Source organism: Phoxinus phoxinus, assembly GCF_949152265.1.
Source record: "Phoxinus phoxinus genome assembly, chromosome: 14".
Taxonomy (NCBI): Eukaryota; Metazoa; Chordata; class Actinopteri; order Cypriniformes; family Leuciscidae; genus Phoxinus; species Phoxinus phoxinus.
In genome coordinates, this window is record NC_136889.1 from 22,457,331 (window position 1) to 22,474,355 (window position 17,025).

Consider the following 17,025-nt stretch of genomic DNA (forward strand, 5'->3'; position numbering starts at 1 on the left):
AGCCATGACTGGTGACGTCATTTCATTTCATCATTTATCTCCGTTTCATTTCCTTTATTTGTGACCAATGCATTTACTCATTTCCCATGTTTTGTCGGTATGGTGGGAGAATTCAAGTCCCGTCATTACACTAATCACAATGGACCGGTTTATCTGAGGCGGTGAATGCCGGAGAGTTTTACGTGCATTTGCTTATTTTCTTCAGGCTGACGTGAAGTCGAGTTTTAATTCAATTGTGATGGCGCTATGCAATCTAAGATAGAACATATGGTAATATTAAGTTAATGTAAATAGCAGGCATTTTAATTATTTCAAACATTTAATTTTTTAAAGAAGTGTACTTTCCAGCCCTGCTCGTGAAGGGAGTCGTTTTCACGTTTATCACCTCAGATGCACTGATGTTACATACAAGCACTGAATATAAAGACATACATTATAAACCGTAAATAAATCATAAAATAATTTAATATATAATTAAGTATTGTTTTATATAGCCATTTATTATTTTGTAGTATTTATTTATTATTTTATTTAATAATCATAAATAAATGTATTCCATTTTTTTGTTAAATCGGAAAATTAACAGACAGAATATCTCATATAATTTCTTGTTCATTTTATCTTTTTTTATATTATTTTCAAAATTGTTTTGAATCCCAGACCTTCAATGTGGCATCAGACTTTTATGTTCTTTTTTTCTTTTCTTTTTTGACCAATCACAGCAAAGATAAGTGATTCGAGAAATAACACTAGTGATCCCGCTGTGTTGGCCAGTGCTGGTGAGGTGAAAACTGCTCATGACATTGATACGCTTTAATTGTTTACAGGGAAATAAGCGCTGTTCCTTTTTTTTTTTTCTGACCGTTTAAACACCCTTATACCGGTGTTGTATGTATATTTTGTTCTTTACTTGGTTTGTTATTTTCCAAAGAAAAGATGTGGAGTGCTTTTAAATATATTTATCTTTGCATTTGAATTGAATTATCTCTCATTTCTTTTGCTTTGTATGGAAAGCGTCCTTCCATGTTACTTGAATATTTTTATATAATACATATTTGTCAATTTCATGTTCACAGTTTAACATATGGCAAACCTTTTAACATCAAACTTTGTACATTTTTTTTTTCATGGGCAGCAGTGTCAACCATGTTTCTGTGTAATTTAGTTGTATAATTTTGCAAGGATTGTAGTCCAGGGTTAATTATTTATTTATTTGATAGATATCATTAACATGGTGATCCAGAACCAGTAAGGTAAGATAACTGACGGCGCATTGGTCCCGAGTCATTGAACCGAGCATGTGAGCGACGCTCAATATTCCGCTCAATCGCTCACGGCACAAGCAAACGCCCGACATGGGAACGAATCCCGCTCCGACATGCGGCAGAGAAACAAGCGCGCAGAATTTTGTTTTTGAACGTTTTTACGGTAGCTCTGTATATTTTCTATGGCATTGCTGTGGAAAAGTAATTAACTAGTGAGGTGGATTTACTTATTGTAGAGTTAATGACAGTTATCAAGAGCATTGTAATGTTTGTAATGTAACAAATGTCATTATTTTTTAATCGAGCAGTTCTTTCATAAATCCGTAAGATCTTACCTTCATGCTGTGGAAATACAAACCGGAAGAAGTCCGAACACAACGAGAGCAACCCTGAAAAGGGGCGGAGCTACATAAGGTTGATACTACATGCGTGTTGAATGCTTGAATCTGATTGGTTGACGAACGTTTTAAGGTGTGCAGTTATTTTCAGGGAAATGCACTACTACCTGAAGTAGTTCCAGGCAGGCGTTGACCGCATTACAGTTCCACATCACCTCGCCAAATGCTTTCAGTTATTTCAAAGGTCCTTACAGACTACAACAGTAAAAGAACCAAAACCCACAGTGACACTCAGCAAATAAATATAGCAAACAATAGGTTAAAAACAACAAATTATTTCCATGTTTTTTGCCAGAAAATTACGTTTTGTTATGTACAGAAAGCACATCCCTTTCTCCCGCTCAAACGCGCACACACAAACGTGTGGTCAGCACTGCTTGGAAGATTTATTAGTAAAATAGTTTTAAAAGCTCCGCTTCATATCGTGGCCGCATTACCACCTCGAGCGTTTATTATTTTCTAATAATTCAACAGCCCCTCTTTAGTTATTCGTTACATATTGTATAAATAAATGTGACGTGATTTGACTGAAGTGGTGAATTGCAGAACTGAATCAAACATATCCTTTTTTGTTATGAGAGGAAAGCACACACTGCATATTTACTAGGGGTGTGACGATACAATTGGCGCACAAGACGATATTTTAATAATATAAGTGGAAAAATTGTCTTTTATTCGACAGTCACAAGATTTGAAACAATGCAGGTGCATTAGAAATGTTTTAACTAATCATCTTGTAATGAATGTCATTTCTGTTCTACTTTCTGAGTAGCTATGAATTACCATATGCAGTAAAAGACAGAACAATATAATGCAAGCACCGTAAAAGTTTTTGCCACAAACGCAACTCCATCATTCGTGAGACAGCTTTTCACCTCGACGAGAAATATTGTCACGTTAATATCGCGAGATCTAGTCACACCCTTAATATTTACATATTCAACACCGCTCACGTTTGTGTGGAAGCTCGTTTCCACCACGGAATAAAAAAAAAATGTGATAGTGAGTTTATTTTTCAATTGCGAGTTTATACCTCACAATTCTGAGAAAAGAAGTCAGAATTGCGAGAAAAAAGAATTGCAAGATATAAACTCGCAATAGCACGAAAAAGTCAATTACGAGTTTATATTTTGCAATTCGGATTTTGTAACTCGCAATTGCGGGGAGTTTACAACACAATAGAGTTTAAATCTCACAATACTGAGAAAAGAAGTCAGAATTGCAAGATATAAACTTGCAATTGCAAGAAAGTCAATTGGAGTTTATATCGTAGAATTCTGACTTTATAACTCGCAACTGCAAATTTAAATATAAATATAAAAGGTAATTCTGACTTTTTTTTCTCGCAATGGTGAGTTTACATCTCGCAATTTTGACTTGTAAACTCACCATTGCGAGAAAAAAAGTCAGAATTACCTTTTATATTTTATATTCAGTGGTGGAAACAAGGGATGCTCGCTAACAGCTGCGAAGGTATGTTTTGTTTGTTACCCCTAAACAAAGAACGAAAAAGAACTTCGCTGTTAGTATATCACAAAATTAATCTTTGCTAATTCCGTTACTCCACTCTCCCTTTCAATTTCTTTTCATTTGGTCTTAACTACTGTGCGTTAATTTATGCATAAGCTATATTTGAACTCATTAACCTTAGACCTATTTCACGTATCCTCAAACCAGGATGTCGGTAAGGGATTTCTGGGTTGAGCGGAATCTTCAGAAAGGCGCTTATTACACAGCGCTCCGCTCGCATGCTCTGTCATTGAATCTTTTGACTTCACACATCTGCTTCTGTTCAGAAGATGAAAGTATACTGGAGTCATGTGGGTGGATGACAGTTTTGTGACGTTCTGCTTTTGCTGTGTTTGTGCTGCTTTTTTTTGTTTCATCTTAGTCTTCCTAGTCCTCCTCCATTACATCTTTCTTTCTTTGCACCTAAGATTATGTTTGACAAAGCAAACCCTTATAAGGTTTTTGCTGTTTTACCGTTTTAATTTTATGCTTTTTTATAAATGTAATGTACCAGATTACCTCTTCTGAGAGTTCAAATATTGATGGATCAGGTCATAAGGCTCTTTTTGTTAGAGATCAGTGAACTGCTTGTCTGAAATCCTTCCAAGTAAGCATCTCAGAGTTCATATTTACCTTTAAAGGAACACGCCGACTTTTTGGGACTTTAGCTTATTCACCGTATCCCCCAGAGTTAGATAAGTCCATACATACTCTTTTCATCTCCGTGCGTGCCGTAACTCTGTCTGACACACCCACCGCTAGCCTAGCTTAGCACAAAGACTGGAGGTAAATGGCTCCAGCTAGCATACTGCTCCCAATAAGCGACAAGTTGTGATTTGTATAGTCACAGCGTGTACAAATAACAAGGTCACATGAGACACAGGCATCTTCTAACCAGATACAACATGTAAATAGGAAATAGTGTTATTTTGTCGCTTATTGGGAGCAGTATGCTAGCTGGAGCTGTTTACCTCCAGTCTTTGTGCTAAGCTAGGCTAGCGATGGGTGCGTCAGACAGTTACGGCCCGCACGGAGATGAAAAGAGTATGTCTGGACTTATCTAACTCTGGGGGATACGGTGAATAAGCTAAAGTCCCAAAAAGTCGGCGTGTTCCTTTAATAGAACAGTTGTTTTGTCAATTTTATTTATCATAAAAAAAACATATTTGCGTTGTTTTTCAGTCAACCCACAGATGTTTAGTTTACAGAAATGGGCTATAAAGAAATTGATGACATGTAGCATGAATACAATATTTTTTTCTCAAGGGCTAAAACTGTGGACTTACTTGAAGGACAGTCTTAAGACAAAACACCACATCTACCTGATATGCACTGCATCACCAACTCAATATCTGGAAGATATAACATGGCTCTGTTCTCAATCGAATGAATGCTCATTGTGGTCAGATGTGTTGTGCTTGGTCTTGTTGATGCATTTGGTTTGCATATTTATATAATTGTACATTGTTTTAATAAATGTACTTAATTTAACATTCTTTGTGAAACAGTAGTGTCTTGCGTATCTCTTAATATGCAACTGTTTTTTCTGACTTAATGGACAATTTTCATTGTCAAATTTAACGAAACACTATATACTGTATGAGGGATACAAAGTTCAGTTCATTTCAAATGGTAGACTGTTATATATTAAACTATGAATGTACTAACATGTTTGGTTAATTATGATCATGTTGGAGTTTGTTTTGGAGTCTGTGTTGTGCTGGGAGCAGGTCGTTTCTTAATATTAGCAGACTCCATGTCATAAAGTTGCAGTGTCGTCGCTGTTGAGTGCAAAGTCAGTTGACGAGGCTCGGGAGCGCGCATGCAGGTCTCAGTCACGTCACTGGATTTCACGGCAAATCAGACCCGGGGCCTTCACATAGAAATAGGAATACTTGCTTTCAGATGTAATAGCAAAACCCGCCAAGTGGATCATTTTATTGTGAGATTACAACCCCTTTACACACAGGCAATAAAAAAATGGATTAATTTTAGTAGAAAAACTACACATAGCACCTTTAAAGGAATAGTTCACTTCAAAATAAAAATTCTGTCATCATTTACTCACCCTCAAGTTGTTTCAAACCTTTATGAATTATTTTGTTCTACTGAACACAAAGGAAGATATTTTGAAGCATGTCTGTAACCAGACACTAACAGTTGATGGGTCCAATTGACTTTTTTTCCAACTGAAGTCAATGGCACCCATTAACTGTTTGGTTACAGACATTCTTCAAAATATCTTCCTTTGTGTTCTGCAGAAGAAAGAAATTCATACAGGTTTGACACAACTTGAGGGTGAATAAATGATGGCAGAATTTAAATTAAGTGAACTATTCCTTTAACTGGGTCTAAAAAGTTTTTGTTTTGTTTTGGTCTGTCTTAAGTGTCCAAATGCTTTGACGCCACTTTATATATTAAGGAAATTTCTCATTTTAATTAATATCTAAATAATTTATTTAATAAACATTCATTCACTTAATGCATAACCATTATCAAGTATGTATTTCATGTTTAAAGTTTTAATTGAAGTGAATAACATTTTTGCAATCCTCAGTTGAAGTGAATAACATTTTTGCAATCCTTAGTTGGATTCTGTTACTGAGTAATTGCTGAGTTCAGTTTGCCAGCATTTCCAAATTAGCATCTACACTAAAAGAGCAATCTGAATGTGTTTGTGGCAACATTTTTGCACTGGCATGTAATGAGTTATTTAAGTGAGAAATGAGTGTGGTAAAAGCTGTGACGAGTGCAGTCGGGGCTGTTCAACTAAGAAGCATTGGGTGGGGAAGAAGGATAAGAATGTTTGAGACCTACATTTATTTTGAATTCATATAAAAACATTCAAATTTATTCAAATGTGTCTCCCTTGGATCTCTGTACAAACTTCATCGTCATCAAACACCAATGTAAAATAAATAGAAATACCATGAAATGACGTATCTGCATTTCTCGTGTGTTTGTCAAATGCATCACATTCCCACCTACAATCCTAGAACAATAAATCACACTGATGTTTTTTTTTTTTCAGGGGGAGTGAATTTCGTACAAAACCACAATCATTTACATAGATGTACAGAATACATTGAATACATCTTCTCTCTTTTTGTTTCTGACAGCCGGTCTCCGGCAGCCGTTTCTGTTATGAACTTCGAGCACCATCAATATTTCTGCCAGGTTTATCTTTGCCACACAGAAATGAAAAAGGCCTCAGGTCTGAAGGCCACATTGACGTTTGTGGATTTAAAGTATTATCTGGGAAAAAAAAAATCTAAAGTCTACTGTAAATGGCTTTCAGGAGAACATTAGATGACCAATAAGTTCTGTGAAAGTTCATTTGTACCAGGTGGACAAAAAAAAGTGTCTTATAAAGTGTCTCTGGACACGGGAAGTTGGTAAAGTGTTTTAGTCATCACAGCTGTAGCGCGGTAGTAAAACTATCTGCGGGGCGATAATGTTTTGTGCTCTTCGCAGAGCTGTAAAGGAGTCTCTCTGAATGTCCTGAAGGTTTTTTTTTTAGTTTCTGCCCGGTCCCTTCATGCTAGAGTCTTCGAGAGACTGGTGTGCGGCGCCTGCGCTAAGATTACAGGACGAAGGATCGCAGTAACCGGGTGGTCCGGCTGAACCGGGAGGTCCAGGAACGCCAGACTGACCCGGGGAACCAGGTAGACCCCTTTCTCCATCACGCCCGTCCTGACCGTATCCCGGTTTTCCAGGTTCACCTGCAACACAGAAATCATTGAGTTCAGCTCATGAAAAATGGGGGCAAAAACAAAAGTGTTGCGCTTATAAATTGGTTCAGTGTGGATTCAAAAAGCCAAAGCGTGGTAAAGTTAATCTCATTTGCATTTCCGCATATTCAGAATACACCAACCTGAGTGAGAATTGGAGAAGTCAAATAGACAATATTTTGATGTTTTTACAATACATATTAACTACCCTTGTTTCTTTTTTTCAGTGTCTGTCCACCTGCAATATTCTTCACCTGTTCACGCTATATGGAGGAACACTTAAGGGTGAGTAAATGGTAGAATTTGTATGTTTTGGGTGATCTACTTCTTTAGCATCATTTTATAAATATCTTAAAGTAGGCTACAGAATGAAATGCTTGAAAATTAAAAATTGACTTCAGCACATGGCACCGCAGCCGATCTGTCCGTTTCAATTAGACTACTAGGTAATGACTGCATAAGAAATCCTATTTAAACAGACAGCTTCATTGGACTGACAGTAAGTGTCAGTGACACACATACAGCAACAACAGAAGGTTTCATATACCTCCAATTCATCGGACGTCTGACAGCTTCATTTAACACCAATTTAACTTTGCTTTCAAAAGTCTATTGCCAGGAAGGAGCTAAATATATCTCCAGGTTCATTTCAGAAATGAATTGAGTTGTTTCAGATTGAATTGGTTTGCAGACGGTATTCATTAAAACCTCTCACATTTATGCATTAATACCATGATTTTCTTTGACAAGAGGACGTAGGATATGAGACGCAGTCGGAACTGACCTGGTAATCCAGGAGCTCCCGGCATGCCTTTGGGTCCCCGAACTGAAGGTCCCCTGTCCCCTCTGTCTCCCATCTCACCTGTAACACACACACAAACACACTAGTCAATACTACTATAACAATAATACTGTCGTGACCGTGCCTTTACATACAATACCCTAGTTTAGATATAAAATATTCACTTGAAGTAGCTCTGAGATTTTAAGAATTTCAATAATTTAATGTCACAATGTCGCATGTTCATGGTTCTCTGATGTTGGTAATGTTCACATCACATACAAGTAAACATCAAATATTTATATAGATATACTGCACATACAGAGATGGAGTTGTTGAGAAACAATTTACTCTGAATCGAGGCGTTCTGATGCAAAAAAAAAAAACAGTAAGCTGCATTCGTGTAACAGTGCCGCGATTCACTTTTTAAAAACAAGCAGCGCAACAGACTATATGCATTTAATCAAATCACACTTTTTTGCCATTTTAGTTTTAATTCGATTAATTTTGCAGCCACATTTCATTTTAATTATTAGCTTCTCATCAAGTCGGGAAGCCCTTCTATAGTTCATGGACCAACAAGCAATTCAAACTCACAGTCCCATTATAACTCACCTTTCGGCCCCTTGAAACCCAGAAGTCCCGGAGGCCCTTTGAGTCCCGGGAGTCCTCTTACACCAGCATGCCCAGGGAAGCCGCTGTCACCTGGGGGTCCGGGAGGGCCGGGGGGACCAGGTTTGCCTGGCAGTCCGACCGCACCAGACTCTGGTCTCCTCAGACTGGCAGCTAACTGGGCCAGCTGCCCTGAAATGGCAAAGACCAAATGCACTAATGAGTGTGAATGGTCCCCTGCTATTAGCTCAGCTCATTTTTATTTCATTTCTCCATTGATTTTGCAGTTGCACTCGCTAATTAGAGTCATCTAACACTGCACACTGACTGCTTTGTGATTTGTCTATTGTGCTTCACAACTAATGTTAGGGCGCCTCCTTGAGGTTGATCCATCTCCCTGCTCTTTGTCTTCACATTATTGCTTCATTTACACTATACTTAAAGGTGCAGTAAGCAATTTCAGAGAAACACTGTTGATATTTAAAATCAACCCAAACAAACACACCCCTCCCTTCATTGTTTTGCCCCCAAATTGAGCAAACATGCAATGCAAGAGTGGATGTCTCTTTATCATAGCAGAAGCCAAGCAAAATAACGCTTTGTGATAAATAAAGCAAAGATTATGAACAAACGACAAGGAAGATTAACAAATGAACATACTGTACAGTACAAGCAAGAGTAGCCAGCAGCACACAATATCCAGACAAACAATGACACTCAAAACATTACAACAACAGCATATCTTGGTCCTGTGAAACAGCAAAACCACGGTTACTCATGTATGGAGGAGAAGCAACGCAATTTTGGCCTCCGTTTTCAGGGCTTCCTGCACACTCTTTCTTCAAATCTCCCTCTTGCTCACTCTCTCTTCTCCCCCATCATCAGTGTATATGCACAATATGGAAAAAAAACTTCACATCACCACTTTAAAGGTGCAGTAAGCAATTTCTGAGAAACATTGTTGTATCAGACCGAGCACCACAAAACACTTGTAGCCAATTAGCAGTAGGGGGCGTATACACCCGTGATTGGGGAGGAGAGAGAGTGTAGAAAGAGAGATGGCTGAGAGACATTACAAAAAGAGAAAAGCTCAGAGAAATATCACTGGAAAAATAAGAGCTATGATTTAGGCAAGAGCTTTAGGACTGCAATGATACTAGAAAAGCTTTCAGTGCTGGAGAGACCTAAAAACGGACACCGTTCTTCCTTGTTCGTTCATCATATTCACTTTAATTTGCTTTACTTCTACTGTGTGATAAAAAGACATCCACTATTGCATAGCGTGTTCGTGCATTTTGGGGGCGGAGCAATGAAGGGAGGGGTGTGTTTGTTTGGATTCATTTAAAATATCAGCAGTGTTCCACAAAGATTACTGCACCTTTAAGTGGACTAAATGATTGGACAAGTCCTGCAAACGTCACCAGAGAGAAGACTGTGGTTTTCACTAGGTTCAGGTCATACTTAGGAGGGAGAGGTTATTATGTGAGTATAGGTGTACTCGCATAATAACTAGTATATTGCAAGAATTAGATGCTTTGTTTCCAGACAAAACTTGTTCATGCTTTTATCACCAGCAGGGTGGATTATTGTAATGGACTCCTCACTGGCCTTCCCAAAAAGACCATAAGATAGTTGCAGCTCGTACAGAACCCAGAACCAGAAAATATGAACATATCACACCAGTCCTCAGGTCTTTACATTGGCTCCCAGTTACATTTAGGATTGATTTTAAAGTATTATTACTGGTTTATAAATCATTCAATGGCCTAGAACCTCAATACATTGCAGATATGCTCACTGAATATTAATCTAACAGATCACTCAGATCATTAGGATCACATCAGCTTGAAATACCAAGGGTTCACTCTAAGCACGGTTATAGCTATGCCAGCCACAGCTGGAACCAGCTTCCAGAAGAGATCCGATCGATTCCATTCCTAGAGCTTCCAAAACAAATCTTTTTTGTGGTGCGGACTGATGGGGCAGTGAACCCGAGGTTACCCCGTGAGTCAGTCCTAGAGCACCTCCTGTCTGTCTATTCGAGACGTCCAATAGATTATCTTAGGCACACCGAAAGAAAACCACAGACACCGTGTGATCACCTTGGGAAAGTCTGTGAAAAATATGATACACCAGTGTTTATGCCAGATGAGAAGTTTATCTATGTTTAATCTTTTTACTCTTTTAATTAATTTGATAACGGTATCATGTCTTTTAATTCCTTTATTAACTGTTTTAATTTTCCTTGCTTTTTTTTTGTGATTATTTTAATTCCTTTCTGTAAAGCACTTTGAATTGCCATATTGTATGAAAGGTGCTACATAGATAAACTTGCCTTTCCTTGTCTAAAAGATCCAGTTATGAAATTTGGATTACACATTGTGAGGTCAATTTTTTATATATAATAATACATACGCAAATATTAATTATTCACAATACGATCTATAACATGCATTTAGAATATAGACAATTCATTTTTATTTCATTCTGACTTTAACCATGAGCTACTGTCTTTTTAACTCGTGGTTGAATAAATTATTCACAATAACAACGCCGCTTTTAACCGTGGTTTATAAAACTCAGTGAAATGCTGGAATATGAGCAGTTGTTTAACAACAAATAATCAATCATAAAGTGCTTCAGTGCTTCCCTCATTAAATATTCATGTGCTTTGTACAATCTCAGAACAATTCATATATTATTCTGAGACCATTTCTCTTTCAATATGAATGTTTTTGCTAACACTGCTTTATCCTGGGTTAGTAATTAACACTGTGTAGTTTGTTTTACATATTTCACATTGTGTGTTTCTGTCTTCTGTAGAACGGAAGATATTTTGAAGAACGTGGCTTTCAGTGTTTGGTAAAAAAGCACTGAGATTTCTTTAGGACATTTTTTAAACATTGTCTTTTGTAAAATGGAACAACATGAGGGGAGTTACATCATTTACATCATTTAACCTGTATGAGTTTCTTCTGTTGAACACAAAGTAAGATATTTTGAAGAATGTTGTAACCAGACAGTTGACGACACCCATTGACTTCCAAAGTAGGAAAAAAAAACTATGGAAGTCAATGGCTACCGTCAACAGTTTGATTACCAAAATGATTTAAAATATATATATTTTTGTGTTCAACAGAAGGAAGAAACTCATACAGGTTTGAAACAACTTGATGGTGAGTAAATGCTGACATAATTTTAATTTTTTAAGTGAACTATTCGTTTAAGAAGTGAAAAGCTATACACTCCATCAATTTTGGTTAGAAGAACTGTTCCCAAACATATAACATGCTAGAAAAATAATAATCATAGCAATAATGATCCAATCATAGACTCTTATGTATTTGCCTGTTTAAATCAAAACAGCAACTTTTGTTTTGGAGGGTATAATCAGTAAATGAATAAATAAACGTTTACCAATATAAATAACTGATAAGCGTTTCGAAGCACTGATTCGTAACAAAGACTTATAAAGGTTTTGGTACTTAATAAGTTTTTTTCCTTGGCTTCTTTTGTTGCAATAGTAATAGACACATATATCCCTAGTATAAAGCGCATTAATTAATGACTGAGGCTGTTTATGACTGGCTGTCTGCCATTAACATTCTAGCATCGCATTTGTTTCACACTTTACACCTTCAGCAATGCAATTCAGGCTCAAATGTGTACCTTCTGTGTGTCACTTTGGATAAAAGCTGAATGCGTCAGAGATATGGCTTGGTGAGTATTGCACCTCTGACTTTTTATTGCACACACTTTAAGTTGCTTTATGTTTTGGAAGTAAATAGACCCTAGACTAATTTTACTCTGTTATAGCTCTGCTATTGTTATGTGAATAAGCAGATCATTTGCCAGCTTTCAATATTCACTCAAAGCTGTGTTGCGGAAAGCTGTTAAAGCTCACGCCTTTCATTTGTCCTCATTCATCCCTTAGAACGGTGTTCTTTTACGTTTTCAATTTGCAATGGGAAATTGAGCACAAAGGAAGAGCATTGCTGCCGTTTTTACAACTTTCCTTTTCACTGTGCGAAGAGATAAAAGGGCAGACCGATTTATTCCTGATGTAAAGAATCCAATCCCGGGCCCTGAGCCATTGAGCGGAGGCTAGGGTACAGTGAATTTCTACTTTCAGTCGGAAAACGTCCTGAAAATGTATGCGGCACGATGCTTGACTGAGCTTTTTCAGGGAGGAAACCAAGCCGAAGGAGGCAACTCATCACTATGAGGCAAAAGTGCAGATCAGCTGAAAGGAAAATGAATTTTTCAGTGAAATGTGAATGAAAAAGTCATGAGGGAATCGTTGGCGTGCGCTCAAGAGGACTTGGAGAGAGGCAGAACTGATGGCTAACTCTCTGCGTAGCTCATCAAAATAGAATCAGAAAGAATCTTTGAAACAAAACACACATTTTTCCTTCTTTTCATCTCACTCTTCAGTGGTCAGTAGTTGTGTTCTCCTGCCTGCGGAGTTCCGAAGCTCTGACGGCAAAAGTGCGGCTCTGCATGCATAAAAGGAAATTCCGTTCATTTCCGAAATGATAAAAACTTTGGCTTCCAGACTCACCCTGCAGAACGCGCATGCACACTTGTCTGATGTGTTGATCACTTGGTTCTTTACCCTGTGAACACAGGAGGAGTTGTTTGGAAGTAAATCACACAATCCTGTTACTGTATTCTGATCATTTCATCTCATTTCAGAGCAATAATTAGCTCTATATCAGAAAATAACAAACACAAACATTGGAATAGGAATTAAGTGTTCTTAAAAGCGGCAGAAGCTTTCAGATATCACAGTACAGTTTTTCTCAATATACCTTTTCACCAACAAAACCTTTTGTACAACAAAACACTGAAAACTACTGGTGTTTTTCACACATTTTGGCCTTTGAATTTTCAGTTTTCCTGTCATTTATGATTACTGGATAAGGATGAACAATTATTCATTTGATAAAGATTGCACTCACAAAGAGGGATTTTTAGCCAATTACTTTGACTTGAGCATAACATTACCAAATTAAAGCCACTATAGACACTTGCAGGTCTAGAAAATTACAATTTCATGATTTTTGCAGCTTTTTCAATGACTGTAGGTACCCTGTACATATCAAAATCATCTGATCATACATCTGATACAGTATAAATAGTAATATTATGAAACTACGTCAAATATTAATGTTTTAAAATGTAATTTATTCCTGTGATGTCAAAGCTTCATTTTCAGCATCATTATAATGTAATGCATCCTTGCTGAATAAAAGTATTCATTTCTTTCAAACAACAACAACAACAAAAGAAAAAACCTTCTGACCATAAACTTTTGAATGAAAAAACTATATTTTGCCCATTATCATGATTTCGCTTTGTTTTTTTAGTTTTTACGGTAACACTTTACTATAAGGTTTCATTAGTTAACTACATTAGTTAACATGAACTAATAATGAACTGCACTTCTACAGCATTTATTAATCTTTGTTAATGTCAATTTCAACATTTACTAATACATTATTAAACTCAAAAGTTGTATTTAACATTATTTAATGCACTGTGAACCAACATAAACAAACAATGAACAGTTGTATTGTTATTAACTAACATTACATTACAGTAACATATGTATTGCTCATGGTTAGTTCATGTAAGTTAATAGATTAACTAATGTCAACAAATGAAATCTAATTGTAAAGTGTTACCGTTTTTACGTGCAACAATAGGTTGAAAACTGAATACCGCATTAATAAAATGACAGAAGGTTTACAGTAGGTAAAAGGCATAAATATATTTTTTCCATCTATGCACAGCATTGGCTTATAAGGCGTAATCGTTGAGAGGTTGGAAACATACCGCTGGTCCCTGGGAGCCACGAGGTCCTGGAGCTCCTCTGTTCCCCTGCATGCCACGTGGTCCAGCACTACCAGGAGGCCCTTCAATGCCAGGCTGCCCACGGGCACCTTCTGGCCCTCTATTACCCGGATCTCCCTGGTTACCAACCTGAGTTACACCAGAGATGTATGTACACATTAATAGATGTAATTCTTTCAGTAAATCATTACAATGATTTAGTGTTTCAATGTTATATCTGAGGCCTACATGAAGCGTTTTCCTCGGCTTTATCTAAGCTCTAAGGATATCTGAAGTCATAACTGACTGCTGAATAGTCAAACATAATGGTAAATAAGACGGTTGCACTTTATTTTACAGTACGTGTGTACTCACAGTGTACTTACCTAAGAAAGGACTGGGTAATATAAGGTAACTACATGGGTTAAGGTTAGGTTTAGGGGTAGGTTCAGGGATGGTACATGGTTATTAACCATTTATTGTAATTACTATAATACGTACTATGTACACGAGGAACATGACTGTAAAATGAAGTGCTACCAGTAAAAATACTGATCAAAAACTCACTTCGCCTTTAGCTCCAGCTTGGCCAGGATCACCCTGAGTACATAAACAGCAAGAGAATTAATGTTCACATCTCAAAAAATATCAGTGCACATTAGCATACTGCATTCATATTATTTTCAGCTCAGTGTTTCAGAGCTACTCACAAGATCTCCCTTGTCTCCTGACGTTCCCTCGGCACCTTGATCTCCCTGCAATAAAACACATCATCGTGAAGGAGAACATTTCTTAGATGTCTATGGATAAGTTTTGTTATAGTAAAACTTCTAGAATGGATAAGTTTGGTTATAAAATCTGACTGGATGAGCTGCATTCATAGCCTACAGAAACCATATTACTTGTTGAGAGATTTGTTTCATTACTTAACTATTGACTATTATTGCCGTCTGTAATCATTTAAATGTAAGCTATATGATTTTTAGATGCATTGAACAATTTGATGCTGGCCAACAGTGATTTTACTGCGTTTTAAGAGGTGTGGTGCCTGACAATGTTTCTTAACTGTGGTAAAATCCTTTAATAAGCTCGAATAAGTTGGCAAACCTCAAAACATTTAAAGGGGTCATGACATGAGAAACCAAATTTGCCTTGATCTTTTGGTATATAAGAGGTCTTTGTACCATTAAAACGTCCTGCAAGTTTCATAGCTTAAGACTTCCTCCCCATTATAAACGAATCATTTATTTAATCAAGCTCTAAATACAGCTCGTTCTGGATCCATGGTAAGAAGTGACGTCACGGTACGAAGTGACGTACCAGCGTTTGCATATGACCGCCTCCAGGTACAAGACAACTACGCTTAAAGCGCAAGGCAACTACGCTCATTTCGCTCACTTCACAAGTGTTCAGTCGACGGACAGCGAGTGGGTCTGTGTACAGGGAAATTACGATGCCACGCAGATGTGCTGTTCCTGGCTGTGGACAAACAACATCTTTGAATACGCTGCGAAAGATCCAGTCGTCAGGGAAAAATGGATGCACTTTATTTTTTGCGGACGTCTCAGTCACGGCAGTGTTAGTTTAAGCGTTTGTTCTGAAGGATGACTGTTTTGAGAACAAATCCCAAAATGATGCTGGCTTTGCCAGAAAACTGTTGCTCAAAGATAAGTCTGTGCCGACTATTCTGGGCTCAACAACGACGACGCAAACTGTAAGTCATGTATTTAAAACTTTAAACTACTTTTTAAATACGCTGAATCCGCAAATGTTCTGGCTGGGGGCGTTAATAATTGATGCATAGGCACTGACGTTAGCCAATCATAACAGTGGGCGTTAACACTGAACACTTAAAGGGGAAACACCCCCAAAACAGACTGTTTGAATCAGAGGATGAGAAACAGGGTGGGAAAGGGTCATAAATCACTACATTTTAAAAGTTTTTTGTAAAAAAAAAACTATAGTAATACTATATTTGCACCTAAGGGAACATAATAATACAATTAAAAAAAACATGTCATGACCCCTTTAAGGCAATCAGTTGCCTCAAATTTTTTTATTTATGAAATTCACAAGTAAGCAGAACTGGCAGATTTTTATTTTGTACTTATATATTTTAATTGTTCTTAACTTGAAATGTTTGAGTACACTAATTCATACATTTAACTTAAAACTTTCATGTAATCTCAATGTGAACACTTTCACTAGAATAAACTTAGCTAGCTTTAACAAGCTATTTATATATTTACAAGCTATTTACATATTACATATTTAACAAGCTATTTACATATTTACAATAGTATGTTATACAGAAGCACTTGCTGTATGGGAGCAACAAAATAAAGGTATTATTTGCTCTCAAATCAAGCTGCGTGCACCACTTATAATTTATTTTGAGCGTATCGTCTCTTGTCATTTGTTGCTTTAATAAATTCCGTGGATAAATCATGTTTAATACACATATTTAAAAACAAAAGCTGAAAATAAAGCAAAGATCTTTTGGACTTTATTTTACAAGAAAATACCATTTCAGTCCTTCTACCTCAGAATTGTTACTTGCCATTTCTTTGTACTAATTCGAGAAATTTACTAGCAGTTTCGGAGTTAAACCTCGTTTCCACACCAACATTGTTTCAGTTTTAGCCTTTTCTTACATTCGTTTTCTTGGTTTTAAAGGTATTTGATGTGTTGGGTTTAGTTTTGCGGTGGTGATAATGTGAATCACGCTCTTACCTGTTCTCCCTTTGGTCCAGCTTCACCTGCTTCACCCTGTGAAATATCACATTCAGAAATTCATTCCCATGAATATTTCACTCAAAGCAGGTGGTTGAAGAGTTCATTATAAAAACACTTATTTAATATTGTACGCTCGGCATTTTACTCTTTCAATAAAT

General features: G+C 37.0%; 1 protein-coding gene across 4 annotated transcripts in view; it reads right to left on the reverse strand.

Annotated features, from left to right (window-relative positions):
- Positions 1 to 5,305: 5,305 nt before the first annotated feature.
- Positions 5,306 to 17,025, reverse strand: part of col9a1b (collagen, type IX, alpha 1b) — a 32,356-nt gene continuing 20,636 nt past the window's right edge. For all 4 annotated transcript variants that reach the window (XM_079636410.1, XM_079636411.1, XM_079636412.1 and 1 more), the window contains 8 exons: positions 16,865 to 16,900; positions 14,842 to 14,886; positions 14,699 to 14,731; positions 14,135 to 14,281; positions 12,858 to 12,912; positions 8,300 to 8,488; positions 7,688 to 7,765; positions 5,306 to 6,894 (listed from right to left, as the gene is read on the reverse strand). In XM_079636410.1, the coding sequence (XP_079492536.1) occupies positions 6,689 to 6,894; positions 7,688 to 7,765; positions 8,300 to 8,488; positions 12,858 to 12,912; positions 14,135 to 14,281; positions 14,699 to 14,731; positions 14,842 to 14,886; positions 16,865 to 16,900 (789 nt within the window). In that variant the 3' untranslated portion in view covers positions 5,306 to 6,688. The remainder of the gene's footprint in view (positions 6,895 to 7,687; positions 7,766 to 8,299; positions 8,489 to 12,857; positions 12,913 to 14,134; positions 14,282 to 14,698; positions 14,732 to 14,841; positions 14,887 to 16,864; positions 16,901 to 17,025) is intronic.